This window comes from Canis lupus, chromosome 5 (assembly GCF_011100685.1).
Source record: "Canis lupus familiaris isolate Mischka breed German Shepherd chromosome 5, alternate assembly UU_Cfam_GSD_1.0, whole genome shotgun sequence".
Taxonomy (NCBI): Eukaryota; Metazoa; Chordata; class Mammalia; order Carnivora; family Canidae; genus Canis; species Canis lupus.
Genome location: NC_049226.1, coordinates 34034158 through 34056757, shown reverse-complemented (window position 1 = coordinate 34056757; position 22600 = coordinate 34034158). Strand labels below are relative to the sequence as shown.

The 22600-nt window shown below is 54.9% G+C and overlaps 1 protein-coding gene and 1 long non-coding RNA gene across 6 annotated transcripts in view; both read left to right on the top strand.

The window, feature by feature from the left end:
- Window positions 1–17879, top strand: part of STX8 (syntaxin 8) — a 261363-nt gene extending 243484 nt beyond the window's left edge. For 4 of the 5 annotated variants that reach the window (XM_038536861.1, XM_038536865.1, XM_038536867.1 and 1 more), the window contains one exon: window positions 17642–17879. In XM_038536861.1, coding sequence (XP_038392789.1) covers window positions 17642–17864 — 223 coding nt within the window. In that variant the 3' untranslated portion in view covers window positions 17865–17879. The remainder of the gene's footprint in view (window positions 1–17641) is intronic. The other variant, XM_038536863.1, reaches the window with a different exon arrangement.
- Window positions 17880–18691: 812 nt separating this feature from the next.
- LOC111095885 lies at window positions 18692–22600 on the top strand. The gene is made up of 3 exons (XR_005359490.1): window positions 18692–19761; window positions 21646–21719; window positions 22274–22600. It is a non-coding gene; the product is annotated as an uncharacterized LOC111095885 (long non-coding RNA).

Here is a 22600-nt window from a genome sequence, read left to right as displayed (position 1 = left end):
ATTCCAAGCAGATGACCTTTTGGACTGAGCAAGGAGAACTGGGCTCCAGTTGCTTTTATTCGAGGCACTCAGAGTGCTTCCCACGTATCTCATTTATCCTCATGACACCCCTGAGAGGTAGGTTTGTTTGAGATTTATACAAAGTTATGATTATGCCTATAGATTTGAGTTCCTGCCTCCATGTCATCCTAAACCCTGAGTCTCATCCCCATCTCACTTTTCCTAACATAACTAAGCCCTTTGGGGAATGGACCGGCTCAGGCTTTAGCCTCGCCAAGGGGTGATCCCCACCCCCCTGCCTTCGCCTTTTTTGTTGTTGTTAAGTTTGATTTATTACTTAGCGTTCTAGCCAGGCTCGATGGATGTTCAGAATATTATAAATAATGTGGATTGAAAAGACCGTGCTGAAATGTTTATTGCATTCTTAGAAAGAGAACAAGGCATGGCGGGCGTGGGGAGCTCGGCCACGGCGAAGGAGGGGTGAAGGCAGGAGGGGAGGCAGGGCTTGCTCCGAGGATATTTTAGTGTGTCAATAAAAGACAGCGCTCTGAAAGGAAGGGACTTATATTACGGTCCTGCTATCAAGAATGCAGAAGCGTTCCAGCGAGCGTAAAAAATATACTCCAAGAATGTGCAAGGCCATAAGGAACCAATCATTAGACATTCCCTCTCTCATTTCCTCACCCACCGTGCCGGAGGAAGGCGGCTCGCAGAGGGGCTGCCCGGGCTTTGAAACCAGCTCTGCAGAGGGCCGGTTCCAGGACACCCTCTGGGAGGGCAGGCTGCCGTGGTGAGCCACATGTGATGACCGAGCACCTCCTTTGGATGCACCATGCATTAGAGATGCGGCTGTGGTCCAAGATCAGGACCTGTGATGCGGGGAAGGGAGTGTCACAGCCGGCCCGTCTGCATCCAGCGGATCGCGGCCGAAGCTGCAATCATTCTAGCTCCTTCCTGCTGTCCTTGGCCTCGCTGGTGCTTCTTCCTTCCCGTCTTGGGCCTTCCCCAAGGCTTCTGTCAGGAAGGAGAGTCACAGGGTCTTAGCGGCTCAGATCATCTGGTCAACCTGATGCTGAGTAGAAAGTCTGGCCGTCCCTGGAGATGGTTGTGCGAGGCTGTGTGTTCAGAGCGAGGCAGTGTTGGCCATTCCACCTGCTGCTGTGGCCCCGGAGACCTTCTCAGAACAGAGGTATCTCTGTGGAGAGGAAATGGGGGGAGGGGTCATGACAGCATATGAGTTTTGGGCACCTGACACATCCCCAGGCTGCACCTCTTCTCACGAGGCTGCATGTCATCAGTGGGGAGTCGCTGGGTGTCTGCTTTGCCCCCAGGATAGAGGCCCTCCTACCGGCTGGGGACCCCCGACCCTGCACAGCCCTTCCCAGCGTGGTAACAGTTGACATTTTACTTCACGGGCTGGAGAACTTCTGATTCTACCTTCTGAAATGTTCTCAGATGTTAGCGCCAGAAGGATCGCACAGAGGGCTCGGTGACACCCCGCTTCCTGGGCCCTACTTCCAGAGGTCTGGACTCAGCAGGTGTAAGGCGGGGCCTGGAAGCTGCATTTCTAACCACCCCCCAGGCGGTCCTGACACACCAGTGATCACACAGGAGCAACACTGCTCCAAACACCAACACAGCGCATCTCCGTTGTTAGGTGACTTTTGATGATTTCCTCCTTAGAAATGGCTGTGAATAGCGAATAAAGAAGGATAAAAAGTTACAGAGAACCAATAAAATGTGGGTCATTTGTTCAATACGGAGAGTTTCAGTTTGCTGAAAACTGAGTCCAAATTGTGTTAAAAAGAAACCCATGAGCATCTGGTAAAATCCCAGCATTTCACTGAAATGTGACTCTGTTGATTTATTTGAAGGATATTTGTAGAATATGTTCTCCTCGCATTTTATGTTCAGATATTAACCACTTATGGGTAATATATTAATTTTGAGTTTGGCAGTACCAGCTGTACTTACTCCTGTCCCCCTACAGTTCTTTACAACCAGCCCTCCATAATAACCCGTTTTATTGATAGTTTATACTCTTCCTTTCATTCATTCATTCAGCACGTATTCACTGAGCACTTAGTATGTGCCAAATACTGTTCCAGCTACTAGAATATCTCCACATTAATTATCACCAAATGTCATTTGAAATCCACACCACGGACTCTTAATACACAGGCAATAGATATTTGAGTCTAAACGATGAGCTGCTTTCCAATCAACCAAAACACAAGTGCACACTACAGTAAGCGTATGTTATATGACATTCATGCTGGGCACCTGTGGATAACACTGTAGAGACAGAGTCATGTCAGTACATGGTCTGTCCTCTCCAGCTCTCAAGAATTTATAGATGGGGGCACCTGGGGGACTCAGTCAAGCGTCTGCCCTCGGCTCAGGTCATGATCCCCAGGTCCTGGGATAGAGTCCTGCCTTGGGCTCCCTGCTCCTCTGGGAGCCTGCTTTTCCCTCTCCCTCTGTCTCTCCCCACCCTCACCCCACCCCCACTCTTGCTCTTGCTCACCCTCTCTCTAATAAATAAATTAAAAATCTTAAAAAAAAAAAAAGAACTTACAAATGATCAGCGAAGGTCATCCATGAACCCAATCAGTTGCTAATTTACCCAGGTAATGAGCTAATTTTCTGTAACGTATGTGTTCAGGATACAGAAAAAGCCAAGGAAAAGCAGTCCCAGGATGCTGTGGGCTCAGGAAAGGAGGTGTCACTGGGGAGGGAGCGTTTTTGAGCTGAGGCCAAAAGCCAGTGTCTGCACACTGGGTGTGTGGAAGCCGCGGAGGGCTCTGGAGCAGTGCGAGCAACCCGTGCCAAGGCACGGAGGTGTGAGAGATCGTGGAGTGCTGAGAGTGAGCGGCCAAGGTGGGAAAACTGGATCCTCGTATTGGGAACGTGTCATAATTCAACTTGGCTATTTTGCCTTGCAATGATTTCTGAAATTATCTGACAGACCAAGTTCAGTGCAAGTCAACAAATATTTCAACGCCAAGTCTGACATTTTTGGATTGTCTCTTCTCGTTTCCAAAAGACTGGATATGGAGAAGATGATGATATGGTTGTAATAGGATCCTCAAGCACCTTTTCTTACTTGTGCCAACAGCGAGCATCCAAGAGGCAGGTATATTTTGGGCCTGGTATGTGGCACAGATATCTGGTGTTCGCTTGGACAAGCTAAGGGGGGACCCAGGACACTGAGTTGTATCATCAAGATGCCTTTCTCTGACTGTATCTTTAGGTTCTCATGAAGCCTCTTCCACACTGACCACCCTTGGGGGAAGAGAGAGGAGACTTCCATCTGGGTTGCCTTATCCCCAAAAGTGACATAAACCCCGTTTCTTAAGGAAGTCACCCCAGACAGGTCTCCCTTACTTTCTGCTCTGGATCCTTGGGCCTCAGACATCTCTCTGTTCATCCTTCTCACCAATAAAATCCTTGCTTAACCGTTTTTAGGTTGGCTCTATTCTAGAACATCTGGCTTGGGGTCTCATCCATTTATTTTCATCTGGCTCATCAGTGGCATCATTGAATCTGTGTCTCAGAGCCACAAGGGTTTTGGAAGCACCAGTTCTTGGTCCAGGTTTTCACTCAGGAGCACTCTGAAAGTGGCAACCTCCCCTGCCCCCACCACAAAGGTCGATTTATATGGATCCATGGATGATTTACTGGCCGTGGAAGGACGTCTCTGGGGCTGGGAAAAAGTGTTCAAGAATAGTATGAATGGAGCTGGCGTCACTGCAGGTTCCCCTGACGAGGGAAGAGGCCACTCCGCTCCACGGTGTGCAAACACCTGCAGCACACCCTGTGTTTGGGGTGAGGGTTCCGTGGCCTACCTGGCCCGGTTGCTCCTGCACATTTCCCAGATCGAACTGCGAGCTCCAATGCTGCTGCTGCTGCTTCTTCTTTTTTTTTTTTTTTAAAGATTTTATTTATTTATTCTTGAGACACAGAGAGAGGCAGAGACACAGGCAGAGGGAGAAGCAGGCTCCATGCAGGAAGCTGGATGTGGGACTCGATCCTGGGACTCCAGGATCACGCCCTGAGCCAAAGGCAGATGCTCAACCACTGAGCCACCCAGGTGTCCCTCCAGTGCTGCTTCTGGTAAGAGACCCATTTCATAAGACCTGGTGCCAGGCAGCTTCTGGGTGTCTCTTTTGTTTTTACTCCATCTGTCTTGTGATGCCGGCGTGCCGGAGGACATTTACCCTGTCCCTGCAGCCAAGCATCTCACTCTAGCCATATCCTTGAGTGAGGGCCCCGGGGCCCAAACAGGAGACCATCGGTGCACTCTGGTCCCTTCTATGGGCAAATATAAACCGCATTTTTTGGAAGTGCTCTTAATATGGGTCTTTTCATATATCTGGGCATACACATTGTTGGGGAATTTTGCATGAGCCTAAATTTTAAAATCTGTGTTCATGAGAGGGTGTTTGGAACGTAAGGAAGGGTGGTCCCGCGCTCCCCAGGCATCCCCCTCTTTCTGGTGCTGTGCGGTAAGAGGATGCAGCAGCATTGACGTGCAGAGGGCCTCACAGACAGGGTGCAGACTGGAGCATCTTCTGTCCAGGGTGCAGATTGTGAAGGCCACTCTTGTAGCCAGAACAGTCTCCAGCAGGAATAATGGCAGCCAATGACAGCTGACAATGTGCCACATGTTAGGTAGTATGCTCGTCACTGAGCCTCCTACCTTGTCTCGTCTGCATGGCAACTGTGGTGCGAGGGCTAGTATTCCCCCAATTTTAGGCTCAGAGGTGGGGTCCCTTACCCAGACGGCAGAGCCATGGTGTGAATGCAGGTGTATGATTGTTCAGCCCACGCTGCAGTTCCCATCACTACGCTGGGTGGCCTCTCAGAGAGGGGGACCTTGGATTCATACACCCCTGTCACTTGGCTGCACAGTCAAGAAGTGAACACACATGGCACTGGGAGTTAGTGGGTCAGAGAGCTTCACGTCACTTCCTCATGACCATTTGCAAGCATGGGTGACCCTTGGAGCTCATATTTCTGCCTGGATGACAGGGATAGGCTCACAGGCCAAGCCAAGTGATCATGACATATGTTCTGGCTATTTGGGAAAAGACTCCACTCTTCAAATGAAAAGACCATGTCGGGCTGCCCTCGCCAGCCCTTATCCCTCCTTTCTCCCCCAGCTCTTAACCGCTCACGTTTCTTCTCTGAGAGAGAGGCTGGTTGTACATGGCCCATGTCACCTTGGAGGCCGAAGAAATTCTGGCTTGGGGGACGGGGGTGCAGGCAGATGTGCTCTCTGGGTTGACAGAGTGGCTGTCCACCCGAAGCACCAGAAAATCTACTAGCAATCCCCCTACAATGAATTCACCCTGATTCTTCCAAACTTCAGGAGACATCTGGCATCTACTACTCCCTCTTCCTCCTCCTGCCACCAGAACCTGGCTTTTACAGGTCAGATTACAGCAAGCGGGGGGGCAGTGCTACTATTAAGTGAAACGCACCCCCAAAAAAAGACAACAGCCACCTGTTTTGGGGCTTCTTTTTGATATTTTATTTACTGATGGAGAAAGAAAGAGCACAAGCAGGGGGAGCAGGAGAAGGAGAAGCCGACTCCCCACTGAGCAGGGAGCCTGACACGACCTGAGCTGAAGGCAGATGCTCAACCACTGAGCCACCCAGGCACCCCAAAAGCCATTGGTTTTCGAAGCACACTATTCATTTGGGCACAGAGCTGTCACAACAGGGCCACATGAGGAATCGCCACCGTCTGAGAAGACCATCTGCTAAACCACACGTCCCCCCTGCCCCCCCCAAGACAACGCGGCTCCCAGTGTCTGCTGAGCAGGGTGCCCTGTCCTGGAAAGTGCCGGGGACCCACTGACAAGTTCTTCCCTGCCAGCCCGCCTTTTTCTGCGCTCCATAATAAGTCCCCTTTCTGTTTGCACTTGTCATTACATCACCCGTCGTCATTCCAACCGGCTGCCGTAATGTGTTATTACTGACCTTCCGTATTATTAACGTTCATGGATGGCAGTTTCCTGGTGCCACGTAGGAAGGCACCCTAATCTTACCCGCAATATGTTTCCAGATTCTAATGTGGGATGGTGGGTTTCTGGAAAATATTAGCACTCCCTCCTGCTGGTGCCCCTAGAACTCGAGGGAGGGGGGATCTGTGCCTTGGAGCCACCATGGGAAGAGGGAAGAGAGAAGCTTTGTTCTCTGCGGCACTTTGCACCTTCTAGAATGCTGTGTGATTTACTTACTTGGGGTTTTTGTCTCTCTACACCCACTGTACCCGCCCCCCCCAAGCCAGCAGGCGTGCAGGCTCATGTGCATGCACGCACACCCCACACACACAAATAGCAACACAATGTGGGCGGGAATTTTTGTCTTTTTGTTCACTGCCATGTCTCTAGGGACAAGAAGAACAGTGCCTGGTACTTGTAGGTGCTCAGTCGGTATTCGTTGAGTAAATCAAAATCCACCACAGAGATGGAGAATCCAGAGGCTATCAGTGTTGTTTTTCCTTTCCTAACCACATCAGGAGCGGGGACTTCCTGTTTCCTTGGTGACGGGACACTGTCTGAGCACCTCGATATGCAGTGTGCGAGGCATATACGAAGTGCCTGGACCACTCATGGTGGCACATGTGGCTCTTGTTAGCAGCACCATGGTGGCCAGAACAATGCGCATCTACCTGGGACCTGCATGACCCACACGCTTGATGGGCCCCTACACGGCGTGCTCTGGGGAGCTAGGGATCCCCAAGGGGAAGGGGCCAAGCCACTTGCTCACCCCATCCAAGGTGTTCTTGCTTACAGGATGGGGGGCTCTCCTGCCCCAATCTCTGCTCGGAGTACCTCTTCCCCTAGAGCCTGAGCGTCTCTCCTGTTCCCTTTGACTCTTTAGGACAGCACCTGTAGTGTTACCCCAAGAATATTCGTGACATAATTGGAGGCATGACTGCAAAAGAGTGTCTGAGATCTCTTGCTGGTGAATGATTTCGACGGGACCCCAGCCCCCTCCAAGTAAGGAGGGATGCGACACAAGCTTGCACGTCCCCCAGGAATAGCGCCCTCATTGCTCTTTCAACGAGATGTATAGTAAAGCGAAACCATCCATGTGTTGCTCTTACGTTTTCCCAAATAACTGGAGACAAATAGTTATTTTTGCTGGTGACCTCTTTACTGAAAGGTCTCGGTTACAAGTCAGAGGAAAGGACCCTGGCTCATTTAGGCTAAAGAATGTGTCATTTGTGTTAACAACATCGGGTGACTGGCAAGAATCCAAGCAGTAATTGAACCAGGAAGAGTTGGAACCAAGGCACATCCTGGGACCCCACCCCCCGGGCCTGTTTCGTTGGCCGCCCCTCTAGAGCATCACCATTACGGCAACAGCCCCAACTCTACTAGGTCCAAACTTCACAATTCCTGGGAAAGAGAGGTCCGTTGGCCTCACGCAGGCTCTGCTGCTGGGCCCGTCAGCTGTGTATGTGGCAGGGTCAAGTTGAACAGACATCTAGCTGCTGCCTCCACCCCACCTCCCAGGAAGATGGTGCTCTGGGGTTTGGAACTCAGAGCCTCGGTCCAAATATACCTCCCAGTGGGCTTCTGCATATTGGTCAAATGATTTGGTTTAAAAAAATAAAATCAGAAGGCCAAGCATCTGACGCATTGAGAAGGCAATGCGTGCTGCCGGCCATGCCTCCGTGCCCTGCCTTTCTGTACCTGACTTAGAACTTTGGCAGTGGCTCCCTCCTGTCGCCTCGCCCGGTATCCCTAATTGATGCCAGGTGACGCTTTCCAGTGCAAACAGCACAAACGAAGGGGTTCGTGATGGTGAATCCATAGCCTGACTGGAGCCATCCAGAAATCTTTTGACACTTAGTCAAGAGGGAATTGTCAAAACAAGATATCCATAACTGAGTTCCTGACGGTCTTTTCAGAGACACTTGAATTTCTGCCAGATTCCAGACAGGCTCACACTCCCAGGGGTAACGCGTGGCAGAGGGAGGGGCTATTTCTCAGCAAATATTGATGCACCAGACAACTAGCACTAAATTATTGACTTGACAACTCATAACAAGCTGGTTCTGATTGCCGATAGGGAGGCTCGTCTATTTAGAATCGAGCTCTGCCGTTGAGCTGCGGTGATTTGCTGGCCTGAACGTCCTTCGGGGAAGGGAAATGAGTAACACTTTAAGAGCACAGATGGGGCCTTGAAACTAGTCAGCACTTTCTGCGCAGGAAGCAATAGTAAGGCCAAGCTTTTGCACACTCCCTCCGAGGAGCCCTATCAGCTGCAGAGCATTTTCGGTTTGTTTTGCAGAGCCAGGGATGGGGTGATTTCTGCCTCTCTTCGGGAGAGGACCAGGAGGCCCACGAAGAGCCACATGCATGTCTTTGCACCCGTTGGACCCAACTCACGGTGGGTCCTGGGTGGTGAAATCTGATTGCGCTTGGGCACACTTTATCCTGGGCGGTGCCCAGGGCCAGCCGCCCACTGCGACTGCTTGACCCACAGGCCTTGACTGCCTGGTCACAACATGATTTGCCCTCGCTGGTGAGATGTGCTGTCGTGTCTGGTCCTCCACCGACAGACGGTCAGGTGTTGGCCTTGTGGGGCCCTCGTGGCCATGACAGAGCCACCCGATCGATGCCCAGGGAGGCAGGTCCCTGGAGCCCAGAGCCCAGGAGCCTGCCTTTCCCTAGGCCTGCATCCGCTGGGCTCTGGCAGCCGTAATTCCTTCCAATTTCCTGTTTCTAGACAAGCCCCTCTCTTTTGTCCCATCCCCCACTGCTGTCAAGCCACCTTCCCAATTCCTGCTTCCTGCCAGGACTGCTCACTCTCTCTGGCCCCCAGATGTCTCCCCACAGCATCCTCCCCCTCCCCCATCCCTGCCTTCTCTCCAGGGTTGACTTTCTTCCAGCTTCTCTGTGGACGCCAAGCATCTTTCCTCCAGCTCCTCTGTGGATGCTGAACCTTGCCTGTCATCTGCGTCAAGATGGGGTGGCAGCCCGGGGACCCGGGAGATGGATTGTCCCCAGATGGGGCCTGGGCCTTCAGAGGGCAGTGTGACAAGGGTGGCCCGTCTCTCCTCCCTGCATCACCTCAGCACAGATCCCTCGGGGAGTGGGGGGGGCAGGCTTGCCCCTTCTAGAGCCACTCCAGAGGAGAACACAGTTCCCACCCTCAGGAAGCTTGTCCTTTCCAGACGGACCAGAATTTGGTCACATGGGCCCGGTATGCTGTGGCTCTCGCGGCAGCCCCGAGGGCACTGGCATGCACAAGTGTCACTGCCCTCTTCACCTAGGCTAGCAAGAGCCCGGGGCCGCACCTGTCCCTGGGCTGGAATCCCATCCAGAGGCAGAGACAGACACACTCAGGGTGACATCATAGCCAAAGCAACGTTAAGATGTTTCATCTAAGTTTTTGTTGTTTTTGATCAGAATCAAACCACACACCAATTCTAGGCTGATCTTTTGCCTTCTCGTGTGTTTCTTTGAGGGGTCTGTCACTTGGCGTCACAGACACAGCCTCCCACCGCCCCCCGGTCACCCTCGGTGGCCTGCCTGGGTCGTGTCCCCTCCTGAGCACGCTCCCTGGCCAGGCCCAGCCCCTGCAGCACCCCCTCCCAGGAAACGTGGCCATCAGCCCAGAGCCTGCTGTTGGCCTGCGGCCTTCCTGGGGCTCTCCCAAGGTCAAGGTGGGACCAACCTCTGAGACCCCATCTCCTTACCCACAGATCAAGGGAAATTGTTGCTTTGCCAGCCCCACTGACGTCTGGTGAGAACAGCACAGGATTTATGTGTAGAACGTTCTGAGTACATGTACACGTAGCAGCATGACCACAGCTCTTAATCGTCACTTCTGTTCTCATGCTGCCGTTGACTCCATGCATCGATGTGATGGAGATGATTGGTGCTGGCCCCGCTCGAGTGCCCAGCGTCCCCACACAGAGCTAACCGTGCTCCAGGGCCAGGCATGGCCTCAGAGCCCCCTCAGCTTTCCCCTGGAGTTTGCTCTGCCCTCCTCCTCCTACCTGTGACCCCGGCCCCTGCACTGCCCCGGCTCTGACCATGCCTCCCACGTGGGGCCCACACCCCGGGACCGTGGCACTCCTGTCACCTGGCGTCCCCTCGGCTGGGTCTGCTGGCTCTGCTTGCCTTCCCACCGCCTCCAGTCTTCACCCAGCCCTTCCTGTGGCTAATGACCCAAACAGAGGCTGCCAGACATTCCACCCTGAACTTGCAAACTTTCCTGGACACCCGTCACCATGGCTGGGCCGTGGCTGGAACTAGGCTCCAGTTTCTGAATGGGTTGCCACCCAGGGGTCCCCTCTGGTTCTGCTCCTCCCCCTTCTCTCCTGGGTAGTGAATGACATCCTATTTCTGTTGTCAGGCCGTGAGCCTGGCTCTCTCGGGGACCCGCTGTGCACGCAAGGGTCGTCACTGTCATCGTCACTGCTGTTTCTGGAGCGCCACATTCGCTCTGGGAGCCTCATGCACTTCATTATCACCGCATCCTCACCGCACTCCTAGAAGTCGGTATTTCGGGGCTTGTACAGGCGGTGGACCCGAACTCTCCCAATGCCCGCAGATTTGTACTCAGGTCTCCCAGACTCCCCAGAACCACGGCGCGTGGCCCCACATCAGTCTGTATGATCCCTGTGGCGGGAGATCCTCTGCCCTAAGGGAAGGACTATTAATAAATCCTACAGGCACGTAAGGGAGGAAGACGATCATTTAAGAGCACTGGCCTGGCTCTGGGAGCGTCCCAGGCCATCGCCCTGCAGAGGGTGATCCAGGGCAGAGGGTGAAAGCAGCAGGGGGGACATGAGGTCTGTTGAGGGGATCAGCCCCCAGAGCTGCCCCATGTAAGAACAGAACCAAAGTCAAAAGAGCAGAGAAGACTTTTGCTCAATTTTTTTAACGAAAGCACTGTTGGCAGAACTGTGGGGGGGGGGGGGGCGGGGGCGGCCCCTGCCCCTCTCCCCAGGCGGTACCTGCAGTACCTTCCAGGCTGGTGGGAGGGAGGTTGCTGGGCCCATCCTGCGCCCCCGGCTGGGGTCCCAAGGGCACCCGCCTCCTGCCGCCCTCCACTCCCAGAATCCACGTGTGAATACGGTTCACCTTCTCTGCTGGCCGGCTTCGTTTTTCTTAGCCTGCTTGCCCAGTAATGGGATTAAAGGGAACATTTACATAAACTTTTGAAAACAAATATTCCGGTTTGGTCTCCTCTCGGAGTACTCCCCACCTGGGCTCCCGAGGTGCCTCAAGAAATCGGTCTGATCCCTGAGAGCGGGCGGTTAATGCGTGAGCAAATGTCACCTGTAGGCACAACTGGAAAAACACGCAGCTATCCTACGGCTGCCCGGAGTCCCCACCCGATGGCTGCCCGGAGCCCCCCACCCCCACGGCTGCCCCAGGTCTCCCCACACGGCTGCCCCAAGCCCCCCATGGCTGCCCGGAGCTTCCTCAGGCCCTAGTGCCCAACAGCCCACGTTCCGGTGCAGAACCTTGTGGAGGGGGGGGGTGTTGGGGGGGGTGGGCAGTCCCCACCACCCAGGCAGCTTTGCTGGGACAAAACCCCATCAGATAACAGTGCTCTTAGCATCCCCTGCCTGCCACCCTCCATCCTCCGCCCTCCTACCCTGTCACCCCCCCACCCCATCACACTCCCACCCCTCCACCGCCCTCCCCCCACCCCTCACCCTCCACCCCATCACCCCTCCACCCTCCCATCCCTCACCCCTCCCTCACCCCTGCTACCCTACTTCCCCATCCCTCCCATTCCTCACCCTCCACCCTCCACTGGCTCTGACCCCTCCATTCCCACTGTGCTTAGCTCTGCATCCCCTATAGCTGGGGGCTGAGGGGGCCATGGTCTGTGCTGACATCTGCTCTCTCAAAAAAAGCTAGAGTCCATATTCCTTCTCCTCCCCTCCCCTCTCCCATTCCCTTCCTCCCCTTCTTCCCTTCCCTCTTCCTCCCCTCCCTCATTCCCCTCCTCCTCTTCCCCTTCCCCTCTTCTTCCTCCCTTTCTCTTCCTCCCTTCCCTCCTCCTCCTCTTCATCCCCTGCTCTTCCTTCCCTTCCTCCTCCCTTCTCTCTCTCCTCTTCCCCTCCTTTATCCCCTGCCCCCTCCTGCCTCCCCTCCCTCCTCCCCTCCTTCTTCTCCCTTCCCTCCCTCCTCCCCTCCCTTTCTCCTTCCTCCTCCCCTGCCTCCTTTGCACCTCTTCCCCTCCCTCCTCCCTCCTCCATAAGCCCTGAGAGCTGCTACCTATATGCTCAACTGTGGCAGACACATCAGCAGCACAGCCTCCATTAATTTGCTGATTCCCAGTGTTTCCCTGGAAAAAACATAAACCATTAATCCAGATAAACAATCTTCAGAAAACACAACAAACACTGTTCTGGAGAGACTGTGTCTCATGTCCCTCTCCAGTCTGAAAAAGGAGTTTGTTTTCTTACATCTTTTTTTAATTGCCATGAGCTGGACTTGTAAATACTCTAAGTGGTTGAGTAATACCCATCTGGTAAGCTGACCAGAGGAAATGGCCACTCTTTTCCACTCCCGTGACCCGGGCGCCCCGTGCCGGCCCTGCGAGGGGCCCGTGGCTGTGGGGAGGGACGCCCAGCCTCCCCAGGTGCCAGCACCCCGGCGCCCAGGGCTGAGCGGAGCCGGAGGGCAGGGTCCTGAGGCCCGCAGCCTCGCCAGGTGTCTCCGGGCCGCGGGTGGGGACAGAGAGCCTTCATTGTCTGAGAAGTTGGCAGCTTCCCAGGAGCTCAACTGTCTTTCCTCGTTCTGAAATGTCAAACATTTCCTTAGCTGGGGGATGGATGAGCAGACCCCCGAGGCTTGAGCGCTGTTCGGAGGCAAAAGAAAGAAGTTCTCTCTTCTGCACGTGACTGAATACCATTCCCCCTTCTTCCCGTGGCCTCGTGGCCTCGGCTGTGGTCTCCTGCCTCCTGCGAGGCCTCTAGGCTGGAGCCACTTCCCTGTGCCTCGGGCCGGAGGCTCTTCCCCGGCCCTGGCTTTAAGAAAAAGCCAATCGTCCGTGCTCATGTGTGGTGGTGACTTTTTTTGTTTTAATGATGCCTTCTCCTTGAGTGATCCTCACTGAAGTAGGGGAAGAGGAAGTCTGTCTCGGGGTTAACTTCCAAAGAATAGGCTGGGGACAGGGCACAGGTGAAGGCACAGGTAAAACTAGACGGGCCACGAATCCACCCTTGTGCATCGTGGTGCATTAGGCTCTTCCGCCCACTTTTGTATCTGTTGACAGTTTTCCACCATAAAACGTGGAAAAGAGGGGCACCTGGGTGGCTCAGTGGTTGAGCATCTGCCTTGGGCTCAGGATGTGACCCCGGGGTCCTGGAATCGAGTCCCACATCGGGCTCCCTGCATGGAGCCTGCTTCTCCCTCTGCCTGTGTCTCTGCCTCTCTCTGTGTGTCTCTCAGGAATACTAAATTTTAAAAAAGAAGGAAAGAAAAGAGACTCTGTATCCCAGTTTTTCAGCCCAAAGGAGCCTGGTCGCCCCATCTCTGATAAGCCTCACATCGTGTTGGGGACCAGGGTCCCCGCTGGACAGGCCTTGCTGGTGCAGAGAAAGAGGAAGAGGTACAGGAGGGGTCAGTCCCAGCTGGATTCCAGGTCTGGCTCCTGGGCTTTAGGTCAGAGCTTTCCCTCCCCAAGGACAGAGAGACCCCGGCACACGCACGGATTCTGTGCACGGCACGGCTTAGCCCTCCCTGGCTTTAGAACGAGCCTTGGTCACTCTTCCCAGAACATCTTCAGGGAAGAGAGGCTCCATTCAAGGAAGGTGCCAGAGTGTGGGCACACTCTAGGGAGGCCAGACTCTCTGAGAGAAGCATTGCTATGTGGTGAGGTATGTAAACACCTGCTCTTTGACCAGGAGAACCCAACAGGCAGGGCTGGCCTTCAACTTGTCACTGTCACCGGCCACCTTGAGATGACTTCCTGACTCTGATCATCTGCACACACCGGTTTACTGAAACCTGGTGAAAATGTTGCAGCCAGAGGGCCCCTGTTTGCTGTGAAAGGGTTGAAAATATAAAAGATGTATTTGTCACTGTCCCCTTCCATCTCTGGACGGGAACCCCGTTGACCACATTACATCGGAGTACTGTCTCTCTCAGGGCGCCTGGGGGCTCAGTTGGCGAAGCATCTGCCTTCGGCTCATGTCATCATCCAGGGGTCCTGGGATTGAGTCCCCGCATCGGGCTCCCTGCTCAGTGGGGAGCCTGCTTCTTCCTCTGCCCCTCCCCCACTCATGCTCTCTCTCCCCAATAAAGACCTTACGTCTCTAAAATAACAACAACAGCAAAGTATTCCCTCTCTCTGTGGTGTCAGGAGCAAAGTGCATTTTTGGTTTTCATGGGTACTGAGGTGCCCTGTGTCACCTCTGCCCAGCATGGCTTGTGCGACTCACAGTTTCTATGATACAATAATGATCAGCTTACGGAGGAATCGTTGTATTGGTGGTAGTTCCAGGAGGCCCAGCCACCCATCTCTAAAACTGTCCCAGTAAAGGACACCCCCCCTAGGAGCCTCTGTCTGGGCTCCTGGCATCCGCGCGGTGTTTGTCGATGGGTGCTGACCGCCTCTTGGATCTTCTCCTCCTTTAGCTTCCTTGATACACATTCTCACCTTCTCCTTCTTGGTTGATTCTTCTTTGTCTTTCTTATTGGTTCTTCTTGTCCCTTCCAGATAGTCACTACATTGGTTCATTCATATCTGTCTATCATCTATCAATCGATCAATCAATCAGATGTGCCGTGTCTCTTCTGCGAGTGAGGCTCTGTTCTGGATAAACTCCATAGGGAGGAGGGAGGAGGCAGGAGGAAGCATGGCGCACTGAGCAAACTGAAGGCCGATGGCTGGCTCCCAGGTGCAGAGGGTGGCTGCAGGGGTAGCAGGGGTCCCAGATTCTGCAGGGCCCGTGAGAGCCCTCCACCCCCACCCCGTAAAGAGTCTGGATTTCAGTTGAGCCATCTGAGAGTGTGCAACACACACAGTCACCCGATCTGGTTTCCATTCCAGCTCAGTTGTGGGGAACGGATTGGGCAGAGTGGGCGCCAGGTGGGCACAGTGCAGTGGCCCCATTTTACGGGGCTGGTGGTAACCCCTGGTGCCCGGAGGCCCCTTCCCTCGGATTGTGTACAAACTCGAACCGGGTGTGTGGTTTCTTCTTCCCAGCTGGTCTCTGCCCTCCAGCTCCTGGCTCCCACCTCTTGTTCCGCTGTGCTTGCCACCCCCCCCCCCATGTGAATCTCAGGGTCACTTGTGTCGACCTCTCCTTGGGCCTCCCCTCTCCCCCCGGCCACACCCAGTCCAGAACCCCTACTGCACAGCGAGCCTCTCAGCCTCAAGGGTTCTCCCAGCTCCGATCCTGCATGAGCAGCTGGCAACAGAACCTCTTCCAGAAACACCTCATCTCCTGACTTTCCTTAGCACCCAGGCCTCCCTTTTATCTTTGGGGTTATTAGCCTGCACCCTGGACAGCTAGCAGTTGCCCCTGAATTGTGAGATAAAGTATCACAGCCCTGCTTCTAAACTGCTGACATGTAGCCGAATTTACCAGGAAGAGAAGAAATCCCCAGAGGAAAGAAGTGGAGACCAGACCCCCCATGGATGAACCCAGGCTGCAGCTGGGTCGTCACCAGCCACGATGATGGAGAGCAGGGATCTGCAGACTTCTCTGAAACACCAATAGTAAATAGCATAGGCTTTGCAGACCACAGTGTGTCATATCTCCTTTGTCTTTTTCTTTTTTTTTTTTTTTAAGATTTTATTTATTTATTCATGAGAGATACAGAGAGAGGCAGAGACACAGGCAGAGGGAGAAGCAGGCACCCTGCGGGGAGCCCGATGTGGGACTCGATCCCAGGACCCCGGGATCACAACCTGAGCTGAAGGCAGATGCTCAGCCGCTGAGCCACCCAGATGCCCCTGTGCCAGTATTTCTGAAGGCTCAGAAAAAACAGGCAGTTTCCCAGAAAAATAGAACTTAACAAAACTGACTCCCAGTGTGGGAAGCTGTCGGATGTAGGGTGAGTGTCAAGGACACGCTGCCTAACCATTCATCCATCTGTTCACCAGCGGGCATTGAGTCCCTACCCAGGAGCCATCGTGGAAGGTGGGGGTGCAGGAGCAGGTGAGGTCATCCCAGGTCCGGACCTTCTGCCCCTTCTGTCCAGTAGAACTTTCCGTGGCGATGAAGGAAAGCTCATCTGTTTTCTCTGTCCAGCCTAGTAGCCGCTGGCCACAGGGGGCTCTTGAGCACTCACAGCATGGTTAGCGGAAGAGAAAAGCTGAGCTCTTAATTTTATTTGATATTAATTCATGGAAATGGAAAGAGCCCCACGTGGCCAGTAGGTATCTGGTCAATAGGATCCATAATGTGTTAGCGGCTTCCTGTAGGAGCATAGGGATTTGAACCCCTGGGACCGACCTTCCAGAAAACAGCTTCTCAGTCTGAGCTGGGCAGCCCTGGGGTCCCAAGAGCCACGTGATCCTATGTGTCTGACTCACCTGTTAGTTCCTTGACGCATCCGTGTGCTTTACCCTGTGAACATCTTGCTTCCCCCTCAGGGCCTCAGTAGCTCAGGGACCCTTGACACAGCAAATGTTTATTGAGTGCTGACTTTGCAGGAGTCTCTCCATTGGATTTTTTTTTTTTAATTTTTAAATTTTTAATTTTTTTTTTAATTTTAAAAAAGATTTTATTTATTTGAGACAGAAAGAGAGAATGAGCGGAGGAGAGGGACAGAGGGAGAGGGAGAAGCAGGCTCCCTGCAGGGAGCCCGACATGGGACTCAATCCCAGGACCCTGGGATCATGACCTGAGCTGAAGGCAGATGCTTAACCCACTGAGCCCCCCAGGAGCCCCTCCTTTGGATATTTTTACAGATGAGTGACACAAGCATCTTGGACTCAAGAAGAAAAGGCAAAACCTCGTATGCAATGGAGAAAATGGATTCTAGATTTAACATTTCCTTGCCGACCCTAAAGCCCTTTGCTTTATTGGTGTTTCCTAAAATGTTTTTTTTTTTTAATTTATTTATTTATGATAATCACAGAGAGAGAGAGAGAGAGAAAGAGGCAGAGACACAGGCAGAGGGAGAAGCAGGCTCCATGCACCGGGAGCCCGACGTGGGATTCGATCCCGGGTCTCCAGGATCGCGTCCTGGGCCAAAGGCAGGCGCCAAACCACTGCGCCACCCAGGGATCCCCTATTGGTGTTTCCTCAAGGCAAACTGAAAACAGAGCCCAGCTGCGCACAGAGGGCAGAGCCAGGGACAGAGTGTGCAGGCCCCTCCTCACCCAGCACCTCCAGCACCCCCAGCCTTGCTGGCACTTTGCTGGCAGAGCTCTCCAGGTGGAGAGGCGGAAACCGTTCAGCGTCCCTGGAGCCCCTGCCTCTGCACCAGCACCCCGGGGCTGCTGAGAGCACGCACGCGCGCGCGCGCACACACACACACACACACACACAGGAACACAACCCACAGGTTTAGAGGACCCATGGACACGCTGCAGAACCACATCCTCCGTCCCCTGTAAAGGGGGTTGAGAGGCTGCACGCTGCCCTTCATCATGAATCGCTAAAGCAGTCTCTTGTGCTTCTGTTTTCCAGGGATGATCATGGTGATTTTATTGCTGCTCGTGGCTATCGTGGTCGTGGCAGTCTGGCCCACCAACTAGTGACAGCAAGGGGACCGCCAGCTGTGACACCTGCTGGTGATGGAGAAAAGCCCAGCACCCCAGTGGTACATGAAACTGCTCTCAATAAATCCCTCCCCAAAGCTCTGAACCTCCGATGTGTGTTGGTTCCGAAAGGTACATGGCGAGCTGCCTAGAGCTGCAGGCCCGGGGTGACCCTTCTGGTCTCGACACTGGCCATTTGGGTGCCGGCCCAAGGTCCCTGAAGTGGTCATGCCCCATGGCTGCTGGGGGTTCCCAGCTACCCCACAGTGTGCTGGACATCCTGGGGGGCAGGTAGCAGGTTAACAGCCTATGGCTTCGGGCATCTGTGTGCCTGAGGAGGTCGTGTGCCCACGAGTGGACAGCCAAGGCCCTGTGCGTCCCGGCGGGGAGGAGGAGGCGGCCACATGGTGTGTGTCTGAGGACACACCTGTCCCCCTGCCACCCTGCCCAGGTCACTCCCGGGGCTTGCTGTCATTACTCAGAAACATTGTTCTCTACTTTGGGAACTGCCTTCAGGCCCAGAAGCAGCCCCATTTCCTTTCCTCAGTGACAGTAAACCCATTTCCCAGGCTGACCGTGACTCCAAGCAGCCAGATGAGGTCTGGTGAGCACGATGGGGGCGGACGGGATGTTATCAGGCTGGAAAGCACCCAGTTAGGGCTCAGAGAGGGGTGATTACGACGTCAGGAGGGCAGTGCCTTTATTTGGCTCCTAAACAGGCTCTGAGCACCCCATGTGGGTGCGTAGACGGCAGTGGAGGGGTGTGTGTGTGTGTGTGTGTGTGTGTGTATGCACGAGTGTGAATAAGAGCTGGTGGGCAGGGGAGGCTGCAGAGGACACCAGGCCCACGGGAGCGCCAGCACGTTCCGGGTTCGAAGGTGCCCGCTGTCCTGTGTATGTAGAAGGCAGGGTGGCCAGCTGGCAGAGGGGGAGAGCACGAGGGTGGGTGACCGGGCCGTTTCCAAAGCATGAGGTTTCACTGAGGGAAAAGGAGAGTGGGCCCGCGGGAGGGGCATCGTGGGGTCTCCCGTGGATTTCCCAGATAACTGTGGATGACCACCCCCAAGAGGGCAGGGCTGCACCCTCCATGGCCCAGACACAGGAGAGCCCAGCACCACCTGACGCAGCGTGTCCTAGGACCCCGACACCAGAGACGGCCGTGTACGGGGAGCACCTGGGTCCAGACGCCCGGGCCCACAGTCAGGGGACTTGGTAAGGCGTAAATCATGCATAGGGCAGGTGACCCTGTTCCTGGTTGGTCTTCCCTGGTGGCACTGGTCACTCCAAATTCCCACCACTCCCCTCAGTGGTCCCACATCCACGCGCTTGTGTGCACGTGGCCGCCACACACCTGCTTCTCCTCCACAAGGCAGCCCAGCCCTGGACCTGGCCTGCCTGGCTCTACACCGGGACCCTGCCCCATGTCACCCAGGACAGACAGACGGTGCTGCATTCACGGCCACCCAGACCCTGCTGGCAGAGGTCTGTCCCGATTGTGGGTGTCTTGCCCCTGGTGCATGTCCCTCGTGGGACCTGAGCCAGTGGGACAGCCAGGGGGACAGCTGCCGTGGGCTCTGGCAGAGGGAAGGGGGTACTCTGGGAATCCTCACGCCGGCTGTGGAACATTCTAGCCAGAAGTGAACCCATTGCCTCTGGTCACGGCGCACTGGCCGGGACAAGTCACCTGGCCCTGCTCCACCATGACGGGCTGGGAAGTACCCAGAAGGTAGACAGCCCAAGCCCCAGCCACTGCCCAGCCATGTGACTCCTGGCCAGGTGCGACTGCTGCAAATGTACCCGTGAGGAACAGGTGACAAAGCTCATTGCACTGCCTGGTTCTGACCCAAGACTGACCGCGTCAGGCCAGATGGTCTCCAGGTCCAGAGTTCAGGGATTTTGTCACACGCTCTTGGCCCAAATGCAAGAGAGCAAACCTGTGAGACCGGGAGAGTGAGCCGGGCCAGAGAGGAAGCCCTCCTAGACCCTTGGAAGCCCTCTTGGACCCTAATCCCCACTGACCTCAGGGGGTGGCCAACCCAGCAGATGGAGGTGAGGCCTGGGGACGAGAGGATGGGGAGCAGGGGGACCTGGACTGGGAAGCCCAGACAGGAAGGCAAAGCAGGCTTGTCCCCAGGTGGGTGTGTTCTCGAAGGAGAAAGGTCTTGGGGACAATAAGACACCCTGGGATGCATTTCCTCGTCGGGACAGTGGGAGAGCTGGGTGGTTGCTAATGGATCGCCCAAAGGACGGTCAAGAATCTTCCAGCCTTGTCGTGTGAAACCCCAAATCCGTATAAACAGCGTCTCCTTGGAACCCCCCCACTTTGGGGCTCAGGGGACACAGCATTGAAGGTCTGTTTGACTTTCTCACCTCCTCTTGACTTTCTCAGCACGGAGCCCCGGCAACTCGTGGGGCGTCTTTGAACCAGAGCCACGGCATCCTGGCTCAGTCACACGGACAGGCCTTTTCAAGCCAAACACGGAGCCGATGTCTGCACACAGCAGCTTCTGTTCTTTTGACTGAGTGGGCTCCAGGCCCGGCCCCGGCACTGCAAACTGGGTGCTCCGGGCAAGTGACTTCCTTCTCTGGACCCGCAGGCAGGGAACGGGGTGAAGTGCTGGCCGTGTCGGCTGTGTGGACCTGCCGTCAGAGCCTGGGGAGTTGGCGGGGGTGGGGAGGGGGTGTGGAGACCCGGGATGGTGCGGGCCAAGAAGGCCACCGCCCCCGCCACCCCACCCCCCCCCCCGCCCCGTCCCTAGCTTCCTGAGGGCTGAGTTTCTCCTGAGAACACCCAGGTCTGTGAAGCAAGGGGCACCTGGCTGGGATGAGCCCCGTTTGGGGATCTGCTGCGTCCAGCCCCACCCTGGAGTAACGTGGCTAATGTAACAGTGGCATTGCCAGCTTCCTTTGCTAAGCCCCCCCACCCCCCAGAGGTGTCAGGACTGCAGCCCCAGTGGCCCACAGTGCTCTGCATCGGCCCTGTGAGCCGTTAGGACCGCACCCTAAGCATAGGGAAGAAAGGCAAGGGGTGCCTGGGTGGCTCAGTAGTTGAGCATCTGCCTTTGGCTAAGGTCATGTTCCTGCAGTCCCGGGATCGGGTCCCTGCATGGAGCCTGCTTCTCCCTCTGCCTGTGTCTCTGCCTCTCTCTCCGTGTCTCTCATGAATAAATAAGTAAAATCTTAAAAAAAAAAAAAAAAAGGCAACACAGGGCTTTAGCACCCAGCCCCTCGGCAGCTTTGTGAAAATAAACCGTGTTAAAACAACAGTGTAAATACTGTGTAACTTCCCTGATTATGATAAGCATTTAGAGGCTGGATGCCATATAAAGAAATCCAGATACCTGCTTATACCTGGTACTTACGTTCCGTTGAAATTTCATTATTATTAATAACTAACTAAACCTTAGTCTTAATTAGCTCCAGGACCATGTGCTGCTTTCAGGGGCGCCAGAGCCCCAGCAGAGCCCTGTCCATCCACACAGCTGCTGCAGAATTCCCAACTACCCCTCTCCCTCCAGAACTGCTGGTCTCAGACACCTGCCAGGAGGCCCCTGCTTCCTCAGATCCCCTATTCCCCATGTCTTCAGCTTGGGGTTACCCTGCGAGCTCTGTGCATAAACCAAAGGTCTTCTTTTATCTCGTTTTTTTTTTTTTTTAAGATTTTATTTATTCATCAGAGACAGAGAGAGTCAGAGACACAGGCAGAGGGAGAAGCAGGCTCCCTGCAGGGAGCCCGATGTGGGACTCAATCCCAGGACCCTGGGGTCGCACCCTAAACCGAGGGCAGACGCTCAACTGCTGAACCACCCAGGCATCCCTCTCTTGGGTTTTCCAGCCTAGCCCTGCTCAAGTCAAATGGGGGTATTTCTGCCTCCCCTCCCCCATTTTAAAAGGTGGACCAAGACTCATCTTTCCTCTAATTGCTTCGTACAGTTTCTGACGTCCTCCCAACTACACGCCAATGACAAAAAGCCTTTACTCCTCGGCGTCCCAGGCCCACCCTGCAGGTGGGTGCAGCAGGCACACAGCGGGCGCCTTGCTGGCTCTATTCGTCCTTTCCTCCCCATTTCCCTTGGCATGTTCCTCCTACGTCTCTATTTAGTCTTGAGAGTGCAGAAAGAGATGTCTGTTCAACCAAATCTGAAACCTAGGGCGTCTGCTGAGAGCAGGCGGTCCCCGTGCCAGCATGCTGCCTCGGGAGGGGGGCGGCTTTACAAGTGGGGGGCCTGGCCTCCCTGCACGTTGGGCAGACCCCGGGAGGTGTCCCCATCCGGGAGGGCCTGGGCTTTTGAGTGGACTGTAACCATGCTGGACCCTGAGCCTGGGACAGGGTGGCTCAGGTTCCTTGGGCACCAGCGGCCATCTCTAAACAGGCTCGTCGGCCACCTGGGGCCAGCGCTTCGGGGCAGCCGGGCTGACATCCCGCGCACACTCTTGACAGGTAGCAGCGCGTCCCCTCCCCAGCTAGAGCATAAGGCCCCGGGAGGCGGTGAGGCTGCTTACTTTACAAGCCAGGCCCTATTGCTGTCTCTGACTGACAGGGAGCTTTCTTCTGGCCCAGGGCTGCAGGTGCACAGGGGGCCTGGCTTTCACCCCTGGGTCCAAGAACACGGCACCCATCTCTCAGGGCCAGACCCCAGCGGCAGCTGGGCCAGCCCTGGTTCTTCCTGAGGACAAGCTAAAGCATCCCTGTCACCTCCCGGAGCCTCAAGGAAATGGCTGGCTTCCGGAACCTTCTAGGGCCAGCCTCTGCCCGTCACTGAGACCTGTCTTCGGAGCAGCTGGGCGCAGAAATTATAGCTTCCTGGTGTCGACGGCCCCATTCTGCACGGCAACACAACGTGTTCCTAATGACTGAATTGTTTATTTAATAAAGAAAGCACAACCA